This window comes from Pygocentrus nattereri, chromosome 1, assembly GCF_015220715.1.
Source record: "Pygocentrus nattereri isolate fPygNat1 chromosome 1, fPygNat1.pri, whole genome shotgun sequence".
NCBI lineage: Eukaryota > Metazoa > Chordata > Actinopteri > Characiformes > Serrasalmidae > Pygocentrus > Pygocentrus nattereri.
This window is the reverse complement of record NC_051211.1, coordinates 39,658,924-39,680,885: the sequence shown is the minus strand read 5'-3', so window position 1 is coordinate 39,680,885 and position 21,962 is coordinate 39,658,924. Positions and strand designations below refer to the sequence as shown.

At 40.0% G+C, this 21,962-nt stretch overlaps 2 protein-coding genes across 4 annotated transcripts; both read right to left on the bottom strand.

The window, feature by feature from the left end:
• Positions 1-2,173: 2,173 nt before the first annotated feature.
• Positions 2,174-12,578, bottom strand: ttll1 (tubulin tyrosine ligase-like family, member 1). Of its 3 annotated transcripts, none has more exons than XM_037537060.1 (10): positions 12,334-12,578; positions 11,462-11,668; positions 11,144-11,352; positions 10,657-10,837; positions 9,810-9,947; positions 9,603-9,711; positions 8,983-9,126; positions 7,246-7,332; positions 6,380-6,543; positions 2,174-3,509 (listed from the first exon to the last, which is right to left on the bottom strand). In XM_037537060.1, the coding sequence occupies exons 2-10, from the start codon at positions 11,587-11,589 to the stop codon at positions 3,389-3,391; spliced, it is 1,281 nt and encodes a 426-aa protein (XP_037392957.1). In that variant the 5' UTR covers positions 11,590-11,668; positions 12,334-12,578; the 3' UTR covers positions 2,174-3,388. The 3 variants fall into 3 exon arrangements, with proteins under 3 accessions (XP_037392957.1, XP_037392991.1, XP_037393028.1); XM_037537094.1 differs by having other exon boundaries at positions 12,457-12,578; XM_037537131.1 differs by lacking the exon at positions 2,174-3,509 and having other exon boundaries at positions 6,376-6,543.
• Positions 12,579-15,640: 3,062 nt separating this feature from the next.
• On the bottom strand, positions 15,641-21,741 carry LOC108425362 (zinc finger protein 99-like). Its single transcript, XM_017693956.2, has 9 exons — positions 21,589-21,741; positions 21,200-21,393; positions 20,910-21,014; positions 20,536-20,631; positions 20,300-20,410; positions 19,435-19,555; positions 18,466-19,303; positions 18,335-18,387; positions 15,641-18,183 (listed from the first exon to the last, which is right to left on the bottom strand). Exons 1-9 carry the CDS (start codon positions 21,605-21,607, stop codon positions 15,776-15,778), a joined length of 3,945 nt encoding a protein of 1,314 aa, XP_017549445.1. The 5' UTR covers positions 21,608-21,741; the 3' UTR covers positions 15,641-15,775.
• Between the last annotated feature and the right edge of the window lie 221 nt (positions 21,742-21,962).

The following is a 21,962-nucleotide window of genomic DNA, read 5'->3' as shown; positions in this document are numbered from 1 at the left end:
AAGGTACTTTCACTTTCCCTGAAGTAATTATACATTTATTCAATTACGAGTTTAGGTTACTCAGCCCATTTCTGCTCTCAAGACATTAGGGGTTGGTAATAGCACTATTTTTCTTTTCAGTTCCAAACCAGTACTTTTAAAAGTCTTCATGCTGCAATTTAATGATTACAACAGTGAAAACCAGCAAATGTGGACATCAAAGCCTGTGCATTAGAATGACATAACCTGCAAAACAAACAGACTTTTTAACTATTAAAGTGAAAATGACACCAAATGATCACCATTATTCACTCTCTGTATCCATACCTGTGTGTGGATCAGAGGGGCATGGTGGGAGGACAAGTAGTTCATCTCTTACTCATTTATTTAATCAATCATTTTCAGTTTTTATAACTCATTTAGTTTTATTATAAGGCATATATCCAGTTTGTGTGAATAACATTCAGTATCTATGTTTTTGTTTGACGTTTGATTCCCACAAAGAAATTCCAGAAACACAAGAATTTCTAGTTCAGTATCAATACGCCCATCTGCTTTTCATGAATTCTAAACTGATTCTAGAGTCCATCTATACATATTTTATCTTACATCTAACACAGAGTGCAGACGTGTGGTTTGGACAGCTCATTGTTTCTCTAATTCCACAGCCCTCACTTTCTATCAGTGTCCGTCTGCACTGTTCATCTTTAGAAGACAAAGTTAGTTTAGATCAGTGTTTCTCAACCCTGGTCCTGGAGCCCCACTGTCTTGCACACTGTAACACTCCCACTTTAATTGAATAATGGGCTGTTAATGAGCCAATTAGATGGATCAGTTGTGGCTCAACTCATCAGCTAACTGACACTTTCTGAACAGAAAAAGCTCTTTAGAACAGTGTGTCCCAGTTTCAGTCCTATAGTCCTAGTTTAGGGCTCATTCAGCTCAAATACATCTACTTAACCTTTTAAAGGGCTTGGTCAAGAGCTGATGAGCTGGAGTGTTGGAGTAAGAAAACTATTAAACTGTGCAGCGCAGGAGACTCCAGGATTGGGAAATACTGCTCTATTTTAGCGTTCATCTAACTTCAGGCCAGCTGTCTGCTTGTACTGCTCATGAGGAACTAACTAACTGATAAGTAACCATTTAGTGAACTCTCAAGTCTTTTTGAAGCTGAAGATACTCAACTGTACAGCATAGACACACTAGAGGACTGAAGGTTGGGAAAAACTGAAAGGCCCTGTTTCTCAGTACTGAGACCAGGATCCAGTGCTGCACTTTTCAGTGTTTTTCCTGCTCCAGCAAACTTGCTGAAACTCATTACTAAGCCTTTATGAGGGGAAAATCTGTGTATTGGTGCATGAAAAACATTTCAATGTGCACTGCAGGTTTCGGGAACCTTGATGTTAATCGATGTACAAGGTTGTAAAGTTGACCACAAATAAAAGAGATTGCTCTTTAGCACAGATTTAACTCGTAGATCTAAAATAACACGGCAAGTCAGTGAGTCAGATATAATCCGTCTTGTTCTGACTGCAATTGTTTGCTCGGATTTTGAAATTCGACCATTCAGTCTTATCTAACCCTTAAATGAATTAAAGACAATCAAGGTATAATGTCAGTGTATCTGTGGGAGGGGGAAAAAATAATTAAATTCCCCTGAAAACATTCCAATGCATTAGTCTAACAACAGGCTACCATTTTCATCTGGGTTCTGAAACTTCATCTCAAGCTTTTGAGGAAGTTGATCAGAAATGAGATAACTATTATTTAGAAACAAAAGACGGTTAAACACAGGTGTAGAAGAGCAGCAGAGGATGTTGAAAATAGTCCCATTTGAATGGGCTATTTCTGTCATTTTCTCTCTTAGTCTTAAACAGAAACAGGACTGTAGGTGCAGTATCATATTTTCAAGCCAAACATAGACATAGCATGTGCTGCACTTATCACTGTAGGCATGTTAATTTGGTCCCATGTGATGGAACACCAATGTTATGTTAAAAATAAGCTAGTACTGAACAGTATAGCAAATATTTTTGTAAATTACTGTGACAACCTCAAATGGCTTATTCATTAGCAACTACGTCATTGTTCACACACTTGTTTATGAAGCAAAAAAAAAAAAAAAAGAAGTAAAAATCAACTGTTCAAATAGCAGCATGTGGGGGGTGTCTGATAACACTGCAGAATGTCTGAATTTGGTAGATGACACAGCAGGAACGAAAAGCTTTTATTCAAACGTGGTCTTGGCCAACTTCACTGACACATGAAAAGGTGGAGACTGAGAGCAGAGCCAGTAAATTTGGACAGTTCATTGTATCTCTGACATTTTATGCAAGCTTAAGTAAAATAAGGCTGCACAGTCCATACGTAAGAGGGCACACAGCCAGTTATTTTGGAAGCAAGTTGCTAATGTCTTTGGTCAGAGTGCCATTGTCATTGTGTCCCCGGCCTTTTTACAGCAGGCGCTTCATAGTGCAATAGGACTGACCACTGAACAGTATGTAAGGCAATACATAATACATAATAAATAGCTGAACATAATCTAGAGTACATTCCTTAAACAATAAACAAGTCACATAAAAAGACAATACAAAATACAAAAACAACGATCCCTTGACAGTAGCTTAATCAGCCACATTTAAAAGCTTGAAGACTAGAGGCATGTTTCTCTGATGGAATCACTTTGTCCCTTTTATTCATTCTTTCTCCATCAGGATTTTGCAGTAGATTTGATGATTCAGCGTGAGTTGGTAGCATCATGCAAAAAAAGGGGGGAATTCTTCTTCCTAGGCTTTTCCAGCCTCCTTGGAGGAATCTTAAATGTCATGCAAAAGGGTGTATCGGTGAATTCTCATTCTTCTCAGTATGTTAAGGAAGTGCAAGAACATTTTGATGATCAGCCACAGACAAGCCCAATCTAAATTTCCAGTCTTTTTGCAGACATGCGTGTTACCCAGAAAATTAATCTAGACTGTAACAGGGATAACGCAGACTGTCTGAATTTGCTTGTGGAGTTCCTCAAAATTCATAGTGAAACTCACGTGATGATGTAAATGAAACAGAAAGAGTTCATTATAATATTATAATAGATATAAATAAAAATTTTAGACAAACAAATGTCATCCAAATTAAGTAACACAATTCTTGTGCAAATGTGTAGGTCTTGTTGTCAACACCAACCATGAATGTGGCTTAAGCTGAAGTGCCCTCTCATTAGCGGTTTTCACACACTCTCCGCCATGTGGCCTCGCAGATTTGTGTGGACGTTGAGGGCACTGAATGCCACAGGACCACAGTCAGCCAAGGTCCACAGATTTAGATTGGGCAATAGAATGAGCACATTTTCCCACAATCCTTCTATCCACCATGAGATAGAAGCTGCAGAGGTGTGCCGCTTGAAATCATGATCTTACTTCCACGTGGCTGGGATGGGACGAACGCTGCTTGACCTTGTGCTCTTTGACCCAAGAGACTGACCTGAGCGGCTCCGCAGGTCAGCGTTCTCGCTTAGTGCCTGTTCTTCATCATAGCTGACGGAAAAATAAAGGAGAAGAGTGAGGTGCCAGCACAGATATCATAATACCATTTACCATGTTTCCCTTGTATTACAAGCCTCAGTTCAACTACGAGGCAGTCTGTATGCAAATAATAAATAAAGCTTCATCCTCTATAAATGAAAGGAGAATATTTTGAAGTAATGCCCTGGCCAAAAATGTAATTTACAAAACCAAAATGTACAGTAAAAAAATTAAAAAACAATGATCCCTTGATGGTGATTTGAAAATCACATTTGAAGAAGTAAGGACTAGAGACTATTTTGCCAAAAGCATTCGATCATCTGCCTTCACATGCATATGAGCTTGAGTGACATCCCATTCTTAATCCATTGGTTTTAATATGTTGTCCACCCACCTTTTGCAGCTATAACAGTTTCAACTCTTCTGGAAAGGCTTTCCACAGGGTTTAGGGGTGTGTTTATGGGAATTTTTGACCATTCTTCCAGAAGCGCATTTGTGAGGTCAGACAATGATGTTGGACGAGAAGGCCTGGCCCTCTGCTCTAATTCATCCCAAAGGTGTTCTCTCAGGTTGAAGTCAGGACTCTGTGCATGCCAGTCAAGTTCTTCCACATCAAACTCGCTCATTCATGTCTTTATGGACCTGCTTTGTGCACTGGTGCGCAGTCATGTTGGAACAGGAAGGGGCCGCCCCCAAACTGTTCCCACAAAGATGGGAACATGAAATTGTCCAAAATCTCTTGGTTTGCTGAAGCATTAAGAGTTCCTTTCACTGGAACTAAGGGACTGAGCCCAACTTCTGAAAAACATATTCCCCTGAAAAACTATAATCCCCCCTCCACCAAACTTTACACTTGGAACAACGCAGTCAGACGAGTACCGTTTTCCTGGCAACCGCCAAACCCAGACTTGTCCATCGGATTGCCAGACAAAGAAGTGTGATTTGTCACTCCAGAGAACACGTCTCCCCTGCTCTGGAGTCCAGTGGTGGAGCTTTACACCACTGCATTCAACGCTTTGCATTGTGCTTGGTGATGTAAGGCTTGGATGCAGCTGCTCCGACATGGAAACCCATTCCATGAAGCTCTCTATGCTCTGTTCTTGAGCTAATATGAAGGCCACATGAAGTTTGAGAGTCTGTAGCGACTGACTATGCAGAGAATTGGCGACATCTGCGCACTATGTGCCTCAGCAACTGCTGACCCCACTCTGTCATTTTACGTGGCCTAGCCCTTTGTGGCTGAGTTGCTGTCATTCCCAATCGCTTCCACTTTGTTATAATACCACTGACAGTTGACTGGAATATGTAGTAGTGAGGAAATTTCACGACTGGCCTTGTTGCACAGGTGGCGTCCTATCATGGTACCATGCTGGAATTCACTGAGCACCTGAGAGTGACCCATTCTTTCAGAAATGTTTGTAGAAGCAGTCTGCAGGCCTTGGTGCTTGGTTGCATACACCTGCGGCCATGGAAATGATTGGAACATCTGAATTAAATGGATGGGTGAGTAAATACTTATGGAAATATAGTGTATTTCTCTGAAGAAATCACTTTGTTCCTCTTGTTAATTTTTTCTTTAACATAATTTTGCTGTAGATTTGATGCTTTCAGTGCCAGTTACTGGCATCATGCAAAAAAGGGAGATTCTTCTTCTATTTCTTTTGAGCCTCCTTGGATTTGTTTTCTAGTGTAAACATTAGTAAATTGTTAGTTAGTAAACTATTAAGTACAAGTTATACATTTCTTGTATGTCTGAGAAGTTTAGTCATAATACACTTACAGAAGGAAGGTGAAAGTTAAAAACAAATGACAGAAAAAAACGAGAGATTGTAAAACTGGTTTTCATAAAATCATTTAAAGTCATAGAGAAAATGGGGCTCCTAACAACAGTGCAAGACCAGGTAGACCACCTACTGTCACAGTATACATCTTTAGGAGAAGCTGACCTTTTGCATGAAATTTAAAAAAATAAGCATTTCTATCTACAACTCAATGCTATGTGACTGAAAGGATGTGTAGCTGTCAAGAAGCTGTTACAGAGAAAAGAAAAAGAAAAGGAAGAAGAACATTTGCAAATCAAAAAAAGCAGTTGTGATCTCAGACCAATGAACTGACCTCCCCAGAGCCCATGTCTCAACATCACTGAATGTGTTTGGAATTAATTGGATCACAAGAAGCAGAAAATGCAACCAACTTCTAAGACTAAACTTTGGAGGTGTGGAAAAATATTTCTGCAGATTTCTTTGAAAATTGATGGCAGTCTCCTGAAAACAATGGAAGTTGTAATAAAGGGAAAGGGTGGACAATAAATACCGAAATTTTATTATACTCAGTCGATGAGTCTTCCCTGTAATTTTACGGTTTAATCTTTTAGCTTTTTTCTGACACTGAAAAATGACCTATTACTTAATGGATGTTTTGTCTGGAAATTAACTTTTGCACAGCACTATATATCATACTTTTATCTATTAAACTTCAAGATTCTATTTTTAGCTATGCAAAATACTTTTGTCCATTTCCATAGATAACAGTGCATCATACAGAGTCAAAAGCCACATAAGTAGATCTATTTAAGGTTACTTAACAACTTGACATGGTTTCTGGCAAGTGTGTGATGAGATGGGCATGCAGTTTGCACAATGCTAATAGATGGCTATAAGGTTCCACTATTTCTTAGCTAGCTTATTAGTCTTGTAGCTACAATGCTTCAGACATCACACATGCCTTGGCTGTTAGACTTCATAATTAGTCTTATTTTAAATGCTAGGTGTTGGGAGTATAAAATAAAACATGTCACTGTGCCTGAATGGCACTGGACAAATACTTTTATACACTGATTGTAAATCCCTGCAACCTTATTGGTGGAGGAGGTCATCACTCACAGCACTTGATAGTTTCCCAGAGCTTCTTTGGGTGGGGTACGGTTCCATCGGCAGTCTGGGATTTCACCATTGGGAGCAACAATGTTGAGTGTGTCGTTAATGAGATTGTACTTCAGAATGCGGTCATTAGCTGTGCTGGAGGTGAGTGAAGGAGAGGCATTCACCTGACAAACAGACAGAGACATAAAAGTTAGGATAAGCAGGTTAAGAGGTGCTCCCACATGTACTTTCTATAAACTCTTATATTACTATCTGATGGAAATGTAAAAACACTATCACTGTGCTGCAAAATTGAGGGCAGGCATACTATAGTTAAATTTCTAAACGCAGGCACAAGCTGTACTGTGTTTCACTTCCAGATTAGCACTGCTAACTCACTTCTTCAGCACAAACATTACTACGTAAGGATGGTTCTCCAAAATAGATATAGATAGATATGGACATGTGAGACACACTTCTGTAATATGATCTTCATGGGAATTTTCCACTGAGCTATTGCTGTGCATACCAATGTTGCTATGTGACCAAATCCTACCATTAGTAATCAAAAAGGAAACCAGATTTTTAAAAAACTAATAAAAGGTTAATTTTGCATAAGAAATCTCATGGGAACCTTCCACAACGTCAATCATTTAGTCCCAACAAAAGTCTTATATACACATAGCATCCAAATTACTGGATCGCTGGTAATTACTATCACACGAGTAATTATTAGTTATAACCAGCAACCTCAGTCAAGGTTAAAACATTAAGCACATAAAGAAACTATATATAAAATGTAGGTGCATTTATGTGGCCTAACATGAAGAAATGAAGAAAGAGTAAGTTTGCATGCTTTTCTGTGCATGTACAGATGTAGTACTCACTTCAATAAGCCACGGCTTCAGCTTGTCATCGATGATGATGTCATAGCCGTAGCACTCGAAGCAGTGTTTGTCATTGTTCATAACAGGCTGTGGGAGGAATATTGGAGAAAGGAAAGAAAGGAAGCTGTACATGTGGTAGTGCGTTGTAGTTAGCATTTCCAATAACACTGCAAATGAACACTGTATTCAAGAGTTTTCCAGAAGGGAAGTATAATAACAAGGAATGAAAGGAAGTTCTCTAAGAAAATGTTGACAAAATAGTTTATATTAAAATGTAAACTATTTTGAAGCTAGTAAAAACACAGAAATGTCCAGAGACAATTTTTCAAAGAGATTATAAACTTCAATTCAGGGGTTTTTACAATATATCATTTATTGGGTCTCAGAACTCGACAGGCTTTTGAATGAACTTTTTTTTCAAATTGCAACCTGTATTTTCTGTTCTGTTATCAGTGATCTGCAACTCGCTGAAGTTCCTGGATTCAATATTTTGGGCAATTGTTTTGTAGAAGAAATGGGTTATTTTTTCTTCATGATGGAAATTGCTCTTAAATTGTTTATAACTGTGCTTCTCCTTGCTCTACTAGCATGCAACCTGATAAACTGACCAGTGTATTGAGCCTCATGACAACCTGCTTTTCTGGCACTGACACTTTCATGGTCCTCATGTTGAGAGATAACAGAAAGAAGCTCCAGATCCAAATGCCACATCTAGAATCCTTAACGCTTGTGTCTTCTTCATAAATGACTCAACAAGTAGGCCAATACACGCCCAAGCAGCCAACTGTCCAATTATTTTTAGGTTCTAAAATTAGACAATGACACTATATAAAAAGAGGGACTTCCTACATGCCTCACTCAGTATGTTCACACATTCCACATCTAATTAAAGCTAAATGTGTGCACTTCAGTTCCATAGTCTTTGTTTTACTTCAATGCACTGGAGAGAGATACAAAAAAAAAAAAAGAACAACAAAAAAAAAAAAACATTTGTGGATACAGTACTGTACCACTCTTCGTTAGTCCATTGCCAGTTAAAACTACCACTAAGAACAAGTTATTTATTTTCAGGATATTTCTGAGAAAGTTAGATATAAGATAATAATCCACATGCATAAAAAATGGGAAAACAGGAAAAAGCAGGAGTTTCCTCATATGGAGGTCAAATACAGAGAAAAGGTGATTCCTAACTCTGCAAATCCTGGTAGATCACCAAAATTGTCTCCATCAGATAAACGGTACTTAAAGCTTTCATCTTTGAGAGAAAAGAGAAAACTGGCTCCACTCTTGCTTCAGATCAGTTGAAAGATAGTTATTTGAAGCTTTTGTTTGAAGCTGCTGGTACACTCAGAACAATGGACTGACTAGTGGAGAGTCTAGAGCTCAACACCACTGAACGTGTTTGGGATTATTTGGATTGTGAGAAGCAGAAAATGTTATCAAACTTCTAAGACTGAACTTTGGAGATGAGGAAAAATATCCCTGCTCATTTTTTTGAAAAAAATTAATGCAGGTAATCAAAATGAAAGCTGTAATTTTTTGCAAGGCAAGTGTGGATTTGGCACCACTAAATACTGAAAAAAACTGTGGTAGTTCAGGCTTCTGTGTAATTTTCTGCCTTTTTCCCATGGTTTGAAAAATTAATCAAATGTCCTCAATGGGCATTTTGACCAAAAACTAAATATATGGGTATTATCTGGAGTTTGCACAGTACTGTACATGCCAAAATTCACTCACAGCCACAGCTTTAAGTGACTGCACCACGATCCAGTGAATTTGGTCAAAGACTTGGTTGGTGACCTCCTTTCCTCTGGTGCTCTCAAGATACAGACGCAGGTTACTGACCGTCCATTTACCACCATGCACGTGGTTATAATCATCCTGCAGAAGACACACAGACCTTACTGTTACATGCACACAAACATACACAAAAAGAGTGAGTGCTAAAGTCTTAGGCATCTGAGAAAACACGTTACTCCACTCATCAGGAAAGTGCATGTATTTGTTCAAAAAACACCAACATTATAAGCTATTAAAGAATACACTGTGGCTTGATGTGTGTTATTGTGTTATCTTAATCATTTCCAAAGCTCTTCTCAAGGAAGTTTAAAATGTATATTTACCAATCAACACTTTTTATTTAATGAACGCAGTTTATTTAATGAATCCTTTATTAAACTACATCAGTAATACTGTTCATAGATTTTAACAATGCAATGGCTGGATTGCACCAAGAAGTCAGCAGGCAAGCCTGTTCTTCTAACCAACATATTGACCAACAATTACTGTTTATAACTTTTTTTATACATTCAACAAACTGTATGTTTTACCGCATACATGTGTCCTTTCATACTTACCCCATGTTTCTGGATTGCAACATTCGTAAGATGCACAAACATGTTGTCCAGTTCGCTAGTGCTGGGGGTGTATTTAACAGTGCAAAATCGACAAAATCCAAGTTTATACCTGACAAAGCAAAAACAGCAATTGACTTACGTCCAATTTTATTGTTCTTAAATAATGACACTAAATTTGGATGCATAAGGCTCCTGCTCAGTACTTACATGTAACATTTAAGCGGCCTGTAGGTCGTAACCAGAACATACAGTCGCAAATCAAACTTTTTCCCACCAATCAACAACGGATTATCAATATACAGCGAGATCACATAAGCTTCCTTCCCGCTGTTAGCTGCCACAAACCTAAAAGAAGTAACAGAAAGCATGCTCACTTTTGATGGCAGGCAAACCACAATGAATTAAAGCCTAGATGAGAATGGAATAATAGCTTGAAGAGTTTAGACAAACACAGGTATGTCTTTTTAAGTCTACTTCTGCATGCATTGTAGAATAACGGCATTTACAGTTAATGCAAAATGAGTGCCCCTGGTGAGATGACATGTTTTGTTGATTGTCTAAGTAAAAAGAAGTTAACACATTTTCTACAGAGAACACTTTTGCAGCTTTTATTGCACAATTACTGTGTTTCTCACTGAATTTAACATATGTGGAACTACGTGTTTCACTTTGAACATCACAAAAAACATGGAATATGACTGGGTGTGCTCAAAAGAAAAAGGGATTAAAAACCAAAATCTTTGTCTATTTCTTAAAAATGAACAAAATAATGGCATTACAGGCCATCCAACAGGCTAGCCTGCTAAATTTCGGGATCAATAAAGTATCTATCCATCTAGCCTGGAGTTAGATGTGCATTGTAAACGTTAACACGCTAAACAGCATAATCTGCAATATATACACATATGCTGTGCATTGAAAGAAATACTTTGTCAAAAGAGCTTATCCGCATGCAACACACAGCCAAAAAAAAGGCATCTCCATGAATTTTGATGAGCACACATTTAAACTAACTTTTCAAACGCTACATTTTGCATCCCCTAGTGGAGCTTACGTGGAAGTGCGGCTGTCTCTGGACCATTTCTTGATCTGTGACAGTTTGTTGATGAGGAAGATGCCTTTACCCTGAGCCTTTCCACATGGCTTCATGATCCATGTGCTGGATGGACTCTTACGGAACTCTTCAACAAACAGGTTGTAGTCAGCTGGCAGCATGAACGTCACCGGCACAAAATCTGTCCTCAGCAGACGAAAAAGAAAAACAAGAGCAAACAAAAAGGCATGATTGCAGATCATGAGAAGAAATGCAGAAGTTGGAGAAGGTAAGGAGGGTGTTTGCAAAAGTAAACTATTTATGATGGAACAGATGAACAAAAACAAAATCAAACAACTGATCTAAACTTGTCTTTTTTGATACATGCAGTTCCCCAACATGAGAAATTAATATAGACAGACAACAGAATGTACAAGGTGCACTGAAGATAGGAAAGAGTACATTACACATCAACAGAAGACAGACAAGCTGCTATGGGTTTCCATACCCAGGTAAATGTATTTTCCATTTTCGTCTTTCTCTGCCAGAGGACTTCCCTCCTTCTCCAAATCCTTCCTGTAGCGTTTGATGTTCTTGATCATCAGATCCTTCCTTGTCAGCTCATAGTGGTTCGGAAAATGGTTTACCATCTGATCGTCAGACAAACGGTAGCCCGTGTCCACACTAAACACATTACGAATGGTCTGGATGCTCATCCTGCAGTGGATACATCCAAATGCAAAGGTAAACAAGAAATAATGAAGCATGCAAAGCAGCTTAAATACTTGCTATTATAATCATGGGATAGGAGTAACTGTTGTCTTGCCAGTAAAAGTTCCAGTCCTCGCTGTCTGTCACTTGCACCCATCCTCTCTTCTCAAAGTTGTTGACAAGAACAGATTTCTCGATGTCCGTCACCCACTTCACCTTAGCAGCCATGGTGCCTCTTGGCATGAACGTGGCTGCACCTCATGTCAAAGCCAGGCCGACATGGAACAGCTTGCACTTTGAAGTCTGTAATCCAGAGCGAACACTGAGGATAAAAAAAGAATTTAGCATAAATGAGCAACACTTTATCAGTTATTTTTTTAATACGTCTGAGGGTTTTTTGGGAAATGCATGGTTCTAAAGGTTCTAAATGTGGGACAGAAATGTATCAAGTTTTAGGTGTTCAAAACAGTCTTGAACAGCAATTCTAAAAATAACCATTCTGTTTTTGTTAGCCATGGTACTGATACTCAATGACAACCTATCTACTGCTGTTATTGCCTGGAAGGGCCACAAAGTTGTTGATAAGAGCCTGGTCTTAAGTTTCACAGGTATTAATTGTTTTATATCAGAGCTTTCACTCTGGTTTCACTCTGGATTAGAGACTTCAAAGTGCAAGCTGTTTCCATGAGAGCTGGTTCCTTTCAAGAGAGGAGCACAAACTATAATGAGAGGGATGTGAAGAGGACATTCTGCACAGTATCGACTGACCAAAACTCCTTGACGGTCAAAGCGAACTTAGAAATGTTTCTCTTCTGCACTCATCAGACTCCAAAAGAGTTACTTACCAATATATTAACATTTCTGAAACTAATCCTCTAGATAATGAATGAAGGGTTTTACCACACCTAAACCTGCCTAGAGACCAATTCCTCAAACGAAGTTAGCTACAGCTGCTAACCTGCCGGTGATACTGGCCGTCACGCTTACCGTTCAAGGCCGGAGGAGGAGCGTGCTAGCCGGGTAGGTTGGCTAAAGGAGTCCGCTGGATTAAATCAGATTAAAATGTCTCTCAGCTACAATATGTTCATTTTTAATGAATGTGGCTCGCACCACTTTTTTTCGGTTATTCCCCTAATCGTCTCTGTCGTTTCTACGTGCACTTCATCTCTTTCTCCTTGGCTGCTTGGGATGCTTTGGGAGGAAGTCCATGGTAACCACAGGAGCCAGGTCGCTCTTCCCCAAGCGAACTAAACTGTTATCAAAATAAAGGTCCCCTGCTCATCTATTTCCACTTACAAAATAAATACCGTGAGCCAGTTTTCCCCCCGAATCCCCCCAAGAAGAAGTTTATCCTTAGCTCAGGTGCAGGAAGAGAACAGCATAAGAACTGCTGGTAATGTTCTCATTTTACTCAATGCCACAATAAGTAAAAAATTAATATTGCTTTAATATTTGTCCTTAAACTAGCATTTAACATTATTTGTTGTTATGTATTATTTTGTAGTGCATCATTGCATCACCACAGTAATAAAGTATGACTGCTAGCATAGCCTGATGTAGAGGCTAATAAATCAAGAAGGGTCCTTGGAGTAATGTTACCTATCTGGCTTCATGGGGGCAGTTGTGGGCTGGAGGTTAGGGAACTGGCCCTGTGACTGGAAGGTCGCTGGTTTGATCCCCAGTGCTGACAGTCCATGACTGAGGTGTCCTTGAGCAAGACACCTAACCCTCAATTTCTCCATGGGTGCCGTGCGTAGGGCTGCCCACTGCTCTGGGCAAGTGTGCTCACTGCCCCCTCTTGTGTGCGTATTCACTAGTGTGTATGTGGCGTTTCACTTCACGGATGGGTTAAATGCGGAGGTGGAATTTCCCTGTTTGTGGGATTAAAAGAGTATTACTTCCTTTAGCATTAAACAACTAGGAAAAAGTCAAAGAGCCCATCCCAAATTGCCAAGTTTTTCAAGAGCTGCTACCAACTTAAAAATACATCAGCAGGAGGTTTTCCTAGTTTTTAAACTGAAAATTTCTATTGTGGCACTGCTGTAGAACAATAGTTCAACCATTCTTGCTAAGGTTGGTAACAATGAACTGTAACAGTTTCCTTGTTACTTTGAAAAGTATGTGTGTGTTGGTAGTGGGGTGGGAACTATAGCGTTACCTATGTTGAGTAATATTTTAATTTTACAGTACCTTTAGGGTCGAGAGAAGACATCTCAGGCCTGCTCTGAACACTATGTCGCTCATCACTGATGCGTGTGTGGGTTATTTGTTCAGTAAGCAGAAGATTTCCCGCATGCAGTTTATTTCATTTCAATTTTAAATAAGAATTTACTTACTGTTGATTTCAGCCACGAATGAATAGCCACTAAAACATAAGAATGTCTACAGGTTGCTGCATTGGAAAGATTACTTTCAAGAGCTAGAAAAGTAGCATCGCTACACCCTGTTTTTAGGGTCCTATCATCAGCGTTAAATTCAGCCTGGGATCAGCCTTACCTCTTGTACCTCGTTCATATTCCTGCTCCCCCACACTCCACTGGATACTATGTTTCACTAGGTAAACATGCTACGCTATGGAAAGAAAATGTATTATGCTTTGCGATTCAGGTTGACCATACAACCCCAATTCCAATGAAGTTGGGACGTTGTGTAAAACATAAATAAAACCAGAATACAATGATTTGCAAATCCTTTTCAACCTATATTCAACTGTATACACTACAAAGACAAGATATTTAATGTTCAAACTGATAAACTTTGTTTTTTGCAAATACTCACTCATTTTGAATTTGATGCCTGCAACAGAAGTTGGGACAGGGGCATGTTTACCACTGTGTTACATCACCTTTCCTTTTAACAACACTCAATAAGAGTTTGGGAACTGAGGACACATTGTTGAAGCTTTGTAAGTGGAATTCTTTCCCATTCTTGCTTGATGTACAACTTCAGCTGCTCAACAGTCCGGGGTCTCCGTTGTCGTATTTTGCACTTCATAACGTGCCACACATTTTCAATGGGAGACGGGTCTGGACTGCAGGCAGGCCAGTCTAGTACCTGCACTCTTTAACTACGAAGCCATGCTGTTGTAATACGTGGAGAATGTGGTTTGGCACTGTCTTGATGAAATAGCAGGGATGTCACTGAAAAAGATGATGCTTGGATGGCAGCATATGTTGCTCCAAAACCTGTATGTACCTTTCAGCATTAATTGGGCCTTCACAGGTGTGCAAGTTACCCATGCCATGGGCACTAACACACCCCCACACCATCAGAGATGCTGGCTTTTAAACTTTGCGCTGATAAGAATCCGGACAGTCCTTTTCCTCTTTGGCCTGGAGGACATGATGTCCATGATTTCCAAAAACAATTTGAAATGTGGACTCGTCAGACCACAGGACACTTTTCCACTTTGCGTCAGTCCATCTCAGATGAGCTCGGGCCCAGAGAAGCTGGCGGCGTTTCTGGGTGTTGTTGATATATGGCTTTCACTTTGCATGGCAGAGTTTTAACTTGCACTTGTAGATGGAGCGACGAACTGTGTTCACTGGCAATGGTTTTCTGAAGTGTTCCTGAGCCCATGTGGTAATATCCGTGACCGAATGATGTCGGTTTTTTTAATGCAGTGCTGCCTGAGGGATCGAAGGTCACGGGCATTCAATGTTGGTTTTCTGCCTTGCCGCTTTCTCCGGATTCTCTGAATCTTTTGATGATCTTATGGACTGTAGATGATGAAATCCCTAAATTCCCTGCAATTGCACGTTGAAAAACATTGTTCTTTAACTGTTGGACTATTTGCTCACACAGTTGTTCACAAAGTGGTGAACCTCACCCCATCCTTGCTTGTGAACGACTGACCCTTTCAGGGATGCTCCCTTTATACCCAATCATGACATTCACCTGTTTCCAATTAACCTGTTCCAAACAGGTGTTTTTTGAGCATTCCTCAACTTTCCCATTCTTTTGTTGCCCCTGTCCCAACTTCTTTGGAATGTGTTGCAGGCATCAAATTCAAAATGAGTGAATATTCGCAAAAAAAATTAAGTTTATCCATTTGAACATTAAATATCTTGTCTTTGTAGTGTATTCAATTGAATATAGGTTGAAAAGGATTTGCAAATCATCGTGTTCTGTTTTTATGTTTTACCCAACGTCCCAACTTCATTGGAATTGGGGTTGTAAATCATTTATTAATTTAATTTTCCCAACTCAGAATCCTAAGCTTTATAAAAAGTTCCAAATCTCATCACTCGTTCATGTTTTAAATGCTTCACACACTCAATACTTGGAAATAGCACACACTTTCCCATATTTTAATATATACAAAAGAATACCTCATACAATAAACAACAAATACAAACAAAACCACTACAATTTGTGGTATTTTAAAGGTGCTAATTCATAGATGTAGATATCCAATGTCCTTGAAATCTTATTTCTTTTCTAGGAAACACTGACTTTTCTGATGTACCCTCAAGAGGTTTGTTCGATTAAAGGCCTTTCCACAGTCACATTTGAATGGCTTCTCCTTTGTATGTACAAACATATGTCTTTTCAAGTGAGTGTTGCACACAAAGCCTTTATCACAAACGCTGCATATGTATGGTCGCTCTCCTGTGTGTATCCTCATATGTGCGGTCAAGTAGCATGTCTGTGTAAAGCTCTTGGAGCAAAGTGTACACTGAAAAGGCCGCTCTCCGGTGTGATAACGCAAATGCTTCCCTACCTCCCCACTGGTCAGGAACGTTTTGTCACATTTGGGGCATCTGTATGGCCTCTCTCCTGTGTGGGTGCGATGGTGTCTGTCCAGTGCTGATGCTTGCGAGAACACCTTCCCGCAGAACTCGCAGGGAATGTTCGCTGGCTTGGAATGCTTCAGGAAATGTCCACGGAGGGCATGCTGCGATTTAAAGCACTTTTTGCACTCAGAACATGTATACGGTCTCTCATTTCTATGGGAAACCGAATGCCTCTGTAGCTGGATCTTATTGCTGAAACACTTCCCACACTCCTCACAAAGGAATGGTCTGTCTCCTGAATGAAGTTTCTCATGGACGTTCAGCCCACTGCGATGTTTAAATCTCTTTGAGCAATGAGGGCAGTGGTAAGGGCGCTCATCGTTATGTGTCCGAACGTGCACAACCATAGAGCCCAAGTCTGCATGAGCTTTATCACAGTGGGGACACTGGTATGGTCCCTTGAGTTCATGGACTTCATGGTAGTGCTGCCGGAGATCGTCAAGTCGCCCAAAAGTGTCAAGGCACAAAGTGCAAGGATAGCTACGCTCTCGCTCATGAACTACCTTGTGTTTTGATAGTTCACTAGGGTTTTGGAAGTATTTTCCACATTTGGAACACTGAAGGGGGTCTTCTCCCCAGTGAGCATGCACATGTTTCCTGACCTCAAGCAACGTCCTGAATAAGGAACCACATTTCACACACTTGTAGCGTTGCTCTTTGCTGTCACAAGTTTTCTTATGCTTTTTCAGAGAAAACAGGTCTTTACATTTCTTGTCACATTTTTCACAGGTGAAGACTGACCCACAGGGTATGGCCTTTGTAGATGATGCTTTGTGTTCCTGCCATTCTTGATCATCATCTTCCTTCATATTTTCACTGGATGGGGTTTTACTGAGCAAAGGATCCAGAGTACTATTGGTGGCCTCAATGCTCTTGCAACTGGACGCCACGTTGGAAGACCCATTGTGCTCTTTGGCATGAAACTGCCCTGCAACTTTGGGTTGTTTTTTCCCTTCACAAACATCCTCATGCTTTTTCAGGTTGTAAGAGTACTTAAAGCTGTCGCCACACTGCGAGCACTTATGAGGATGGGCCCCTGAAGGGGATCTCAGGTGCCTTCTCATGTCTGAGCAAACGGAGCTTGAAGTTAAACTGATGGTTGGCTTGGATGCTTCAGTGACTGACTTCTCTTCAGCAACATGTAGTATTTGGTCTCCTAAATCAGAGACAGTACCTGGGCCAGGGCTTGAGTTTCTTGTAGCTTCTGGACCCTCAGTGTGAGGCTCCTCAGAGGATTTGACAAGGTTGGGAAGATCCTGAGGATAGTTTTCTCTTGAACCAGTAATCACCACTTCATTGTTCTTCAAACTGTTGTCCTCATCACACTGCTTTTGTTCAGACTTGTGTAAATCAGCCTCAGGGCACACAATCTGGTGTATCCTCATGTTTTCCAAATACTTGTAGGTCTTTCCACAAGGGCATGTATGGAGAAACCCTTCTGAGTGAGTCTCCATGTGACTTTTCAGGCTGCTGGAGTTTGGTAGGGTTATTCTACACACACGACAGAATATGGTATCTTGTTTACGTGTGGTCTGCTGCTTGGCAGGAAAATTGGGAAGCTTGTTTTCATTACTTGAAATAGGACTAGTTTCACTACTGTTCTCTGTGACTTCATTTACATTGCTTTGGTTCAACACCACATAACCCTGATTTGCACATGCATGCTGCTGATGTCGTCTTAAATCAAAGGAGTACCTGAACGTTTTCTCGCAATACAGACATGTGAATGGACGTGCCACAGTGTGTGATGTCTGATGCCTTCTCATATCTGAGCTTCGAGTGAACGTCTTCCCACATATGGGACAAGTTTTGCACACTGGAATTCCTCTGTATAACCTAATTTTGGTGATGGGCTTGTTCTGGCTTTCAGAATGATTGGGTGCACTCGTGTGTACGTTTTTTTCTTCTTCAGTCTTACAGAGCTGTTCATAGTCTTCTGGGTGATGGACAATGAAGTGGTGGTGTAGCTGTTTCTCCTCACTGTCTTGGAAATTGCACAGAGAGCAGGCATACACCACAGAGGACCCCTTCACTTCAATATCTAAAGGAAACACAACGATTGCACTTAATTCAGTACAGTAGAATGACTGCACTCCGTGTAGTGATTTTTCATGGAAAAGGACAGGGTCGGTCTAACAATCCAACAAAATGTATTCAAACTGTGAATCTGAAACAAAAAAGCTTGTTCTTACATGTCTTCTTTAACTTTTGAAAGACACTGGAAACATTTTTGATTTCTGGCTGCCTAGAAGAAAGAAGGCAACAAACTGGTCACTGAATTTGGTCACAGGCAGAGAATGAAAATGTAAATTTACTGGCTTACTTGTCAAATGATGCACAGGGCTCAGCCACAGTTGTATCTTGCTCCTTTCCCTTGCACAGTGGTTTTTTATCTTGAGTACCTTTCCTCGGCCGACCTCGACCCCGTTTGGGTGGTTCAGGCTGAGGAAATGGTTTGCCTGTCATATCAAGCCTGTCTAGCTTAACACAGGGTTGTTTGACCAAGCAGGAGGTAACCAATCCAGATAGCTCTTTTGATTCCAGCAGCATATCATTTGAGTTTGTGATTGCTTCTTCTGTAGTAGCTGAGATGTGGCCACACTGATAACTAGCGCATTCATGCGTTAACTCAATTTTGCCACAGTCAGTTTTGTTATCCACCACACAATCCTTAGGCATTACACTATTTTCCTGACAAACAGTGATCTCCTTTATACCGTTACAAGATTCTATATCCTCAACAGTGACTTCGCTTTTGAGGGTATCTTGTTTTTCAGAACTTTCTTCCAGTACAAAGTCAATAGCTCTCAAGTCCCCAGATTCTACCTGCTCATATACAACTTCTGTGACATTCTCGGTATCTACCTTATCAAGACTGTGTAGCTCATACTCTTTGTTGTCATCAGCATCAAAACATTCTATTCCATCAACATTTTCGTCACATATATTTGACCCGGTCCCCAGGTCATCATCAATGTACTGAGCTATAACTACAGATTCCACCTGTACCTCTTGGGAATATGAGGGAGGGTAGTCTAGCACTGGCTCTGACTGACTACCCAAGTGGATCTGTTCTTCAATAACTACTTGTACTAACTGAGGACTACCAAGACAGGAGAGTATGCAATCATCAGGGGTGGTGGACCATAGCTGTGATTTTTCTGCAGAGAGAAATATAAAAAAATGGAGTCAGAAAAAAATCAGTGATGGCTTTGCTAAGTTAAGCATTAAGACTACACAACTGATACTACATTAGTTTAATAACATTTAAGCTTATGGGGAAAACGGAAACCTTTATTTTCTACACTGGCAGCTCTTTGATGTTTAAATAAGTTTCTCAGCTGGTGAGATTGTGAGATAGACTGAACACATTCCTCCATGACTGTAGGTGCAGTTATGAGCATGTGGGCAATCTGGGGGGGAAAAAAAAAAGAAAAAAAAAGAATAAAAGGTCAAACAAATATAATCAAAACCACTAATAGTGTTATTACATAATCCATCCATCCATCCATTTTCTAAGCCGCTTCTCCGTCAGGGTCGCGGGGGTTATTACATAATATGTAACATAATACAAACACTATATTTTTAAAAAATATATATTTAATTGAAAATAGTACAAAGATAACATATCAAATATTGATCATTTTAAATTTGGTGCCTCTAACAAGTTTCAAAATAACTGGGACAGTGGCATGCTTACCACCGTGTTGCATCACCTTTTTTTTTTTAACAAAACGCTAAGCGTTTGAAAACTGAGGGGACCAAATGATGTAGTTTTGAAAGTGAAATAATTTTCCTGTTATTTGCATGATACAGGATTTCAGCTGCTCAACAGTTTGGGGGTTCCTTTATTGTATTTTTTGCTTCCAAATGTGTCAAATGTTTTCAGTGGTCACAGGTCTGAACTGCAGGCAGGCCAGTTTAGAAGCATAACTCTATTGCTATAGAGCCATAAGGCCTTCCCTGAAAAGACGTTGTCTGGTTGGCAGCATATGTTGCCAAACCCTGTATAGTGTTCAGCATGATGCCTTCACATATGTGCACTCACTGAAGTCACCCATGTCATGTGCACTAATGCACCCCTATACCATCATCAATGCTGGCTTTTGAACTTTGTGCTGACTTCTGCTAAGTAAATGCTACTTTGGTGTTCATACCTCTTCCAGCGTAGGTTGTGGGAGAGCATTTTCTAGTCTAGAGAGAAACAGCCACATCAGCTTCTTCAAGGCCATATTGAACTTCGCACCATATTGCAAGGGAAAGACATTCTTTGGAAAGGAATAAAAGTTTACTTTTTAAAATCTGACAATGTAGTGTTCAAAGTAAATACCCCAGTTTCCTAACAAAAGATAATTTAATAGAATAATCTAATCCAATGCTAAACTGTTCTGACCTTAAAGAACATGCTTCGCTCAGCTGCGTCCTTCATGAGAATCTGCACCACAGCCACAAAGTTTGTTCCAGATTCTTCTACATAGGCATCACTTGACTACAGCAAGAAAACAAAGCACACAAAAATGAATATGCTGAGACATGGACTTAACACATTGTATGAACAATGCAGACTTTGTTATTGTTCCTCACTGTTACTACATCACAAAACTTCTTAAACAGTTGTTACTTGACTGCAGGATTCTTACTTTACCATAATTAAAATAAGAACACAGCAGTTATAGAGTTACAGAGTCTTCCAGTGCTTTTAAACATACAGGGAGATACATGAACAACATATACTTGAACTGACAGTCACCGAATAATTGGTCTAACCTCCAGTTCCTTATTCAGTGAAAGGAGATTCTGGATGTGCTGCAAATGGGCCTGAACTATGTCGGGATCAGCTGGCCTTTCCATGCTGCACAGCTCCAGAACAAGCTGAAATGGGGTATTTATAGTTAAAAAGTGCTCTTTTCTAATAATGCATTAAAATTATAACAAAACTAAGCCACTGTTCTGATATCGCTAAACACACCAGCAGCTCAACAAAGTAATAGTAATACATCCCACAGAAGCCACACAACTGCATCTGTTAGGAAGGGTCTATGGACAAGTTTACTCACCCTTGCTCTGAGACCTATGGTCAGCTGAGCCTTCTGCCGGTAACTTAACAAATCTGGGATGGTGTCAGTGACCAGTGACACAAACTCCTCCAGCACGCCATAGTTTGGGACATCTTCTTGCTGGATCAGATGCCATATGGCTGCTGAAAGGAGCCTCACAGGAGGAACCAGGCAGTGCAAAAACAGCTCAGCACCTACACAGTTACACAGAGTGCATACGTTTTGAAATGATGAAAGACGATTAATAAGATCTAAGTGACATAAATGATATGTAAGCGAAAAGACTAAAGCCTGGTGGCAGCTACATTTCAATAAATACAGTGGGTGTCAGCCTGCCACACTCCAAACTTTCATACAAGAGCTGTCAGCCAGTAAACACAAACATTTACCGCCTTCCGGAGCTTGCATGGTGTGCACTCTGCTAATTTAATCTAGTCATGACACCAAAACTCTTCGAAAATCGTTGTAAAGCAGAAAGCATTCATTATTAACCGCCCATGTTGCGTTTTGTTTTGCTTTTGACCAGCCTGTGGGTCTGTTCTTCGTCGTCTCCCATTTGGCGGGGTTTTTTCTATCTTTCCTGGCCGCGCGTCGCCGCCTACAGGTCCGGATCAAGAGGGGACAGAATGGAGCTTAAAAATTAAAATGGGAAATATAAGAGACTTTATATCTATTCTTATATCGATTTATCAGTTGCTTCGAATGCAACGCTATACGCAATTTAAATGAATGAATAAATTGATTAAATAAACGAATAATTGCG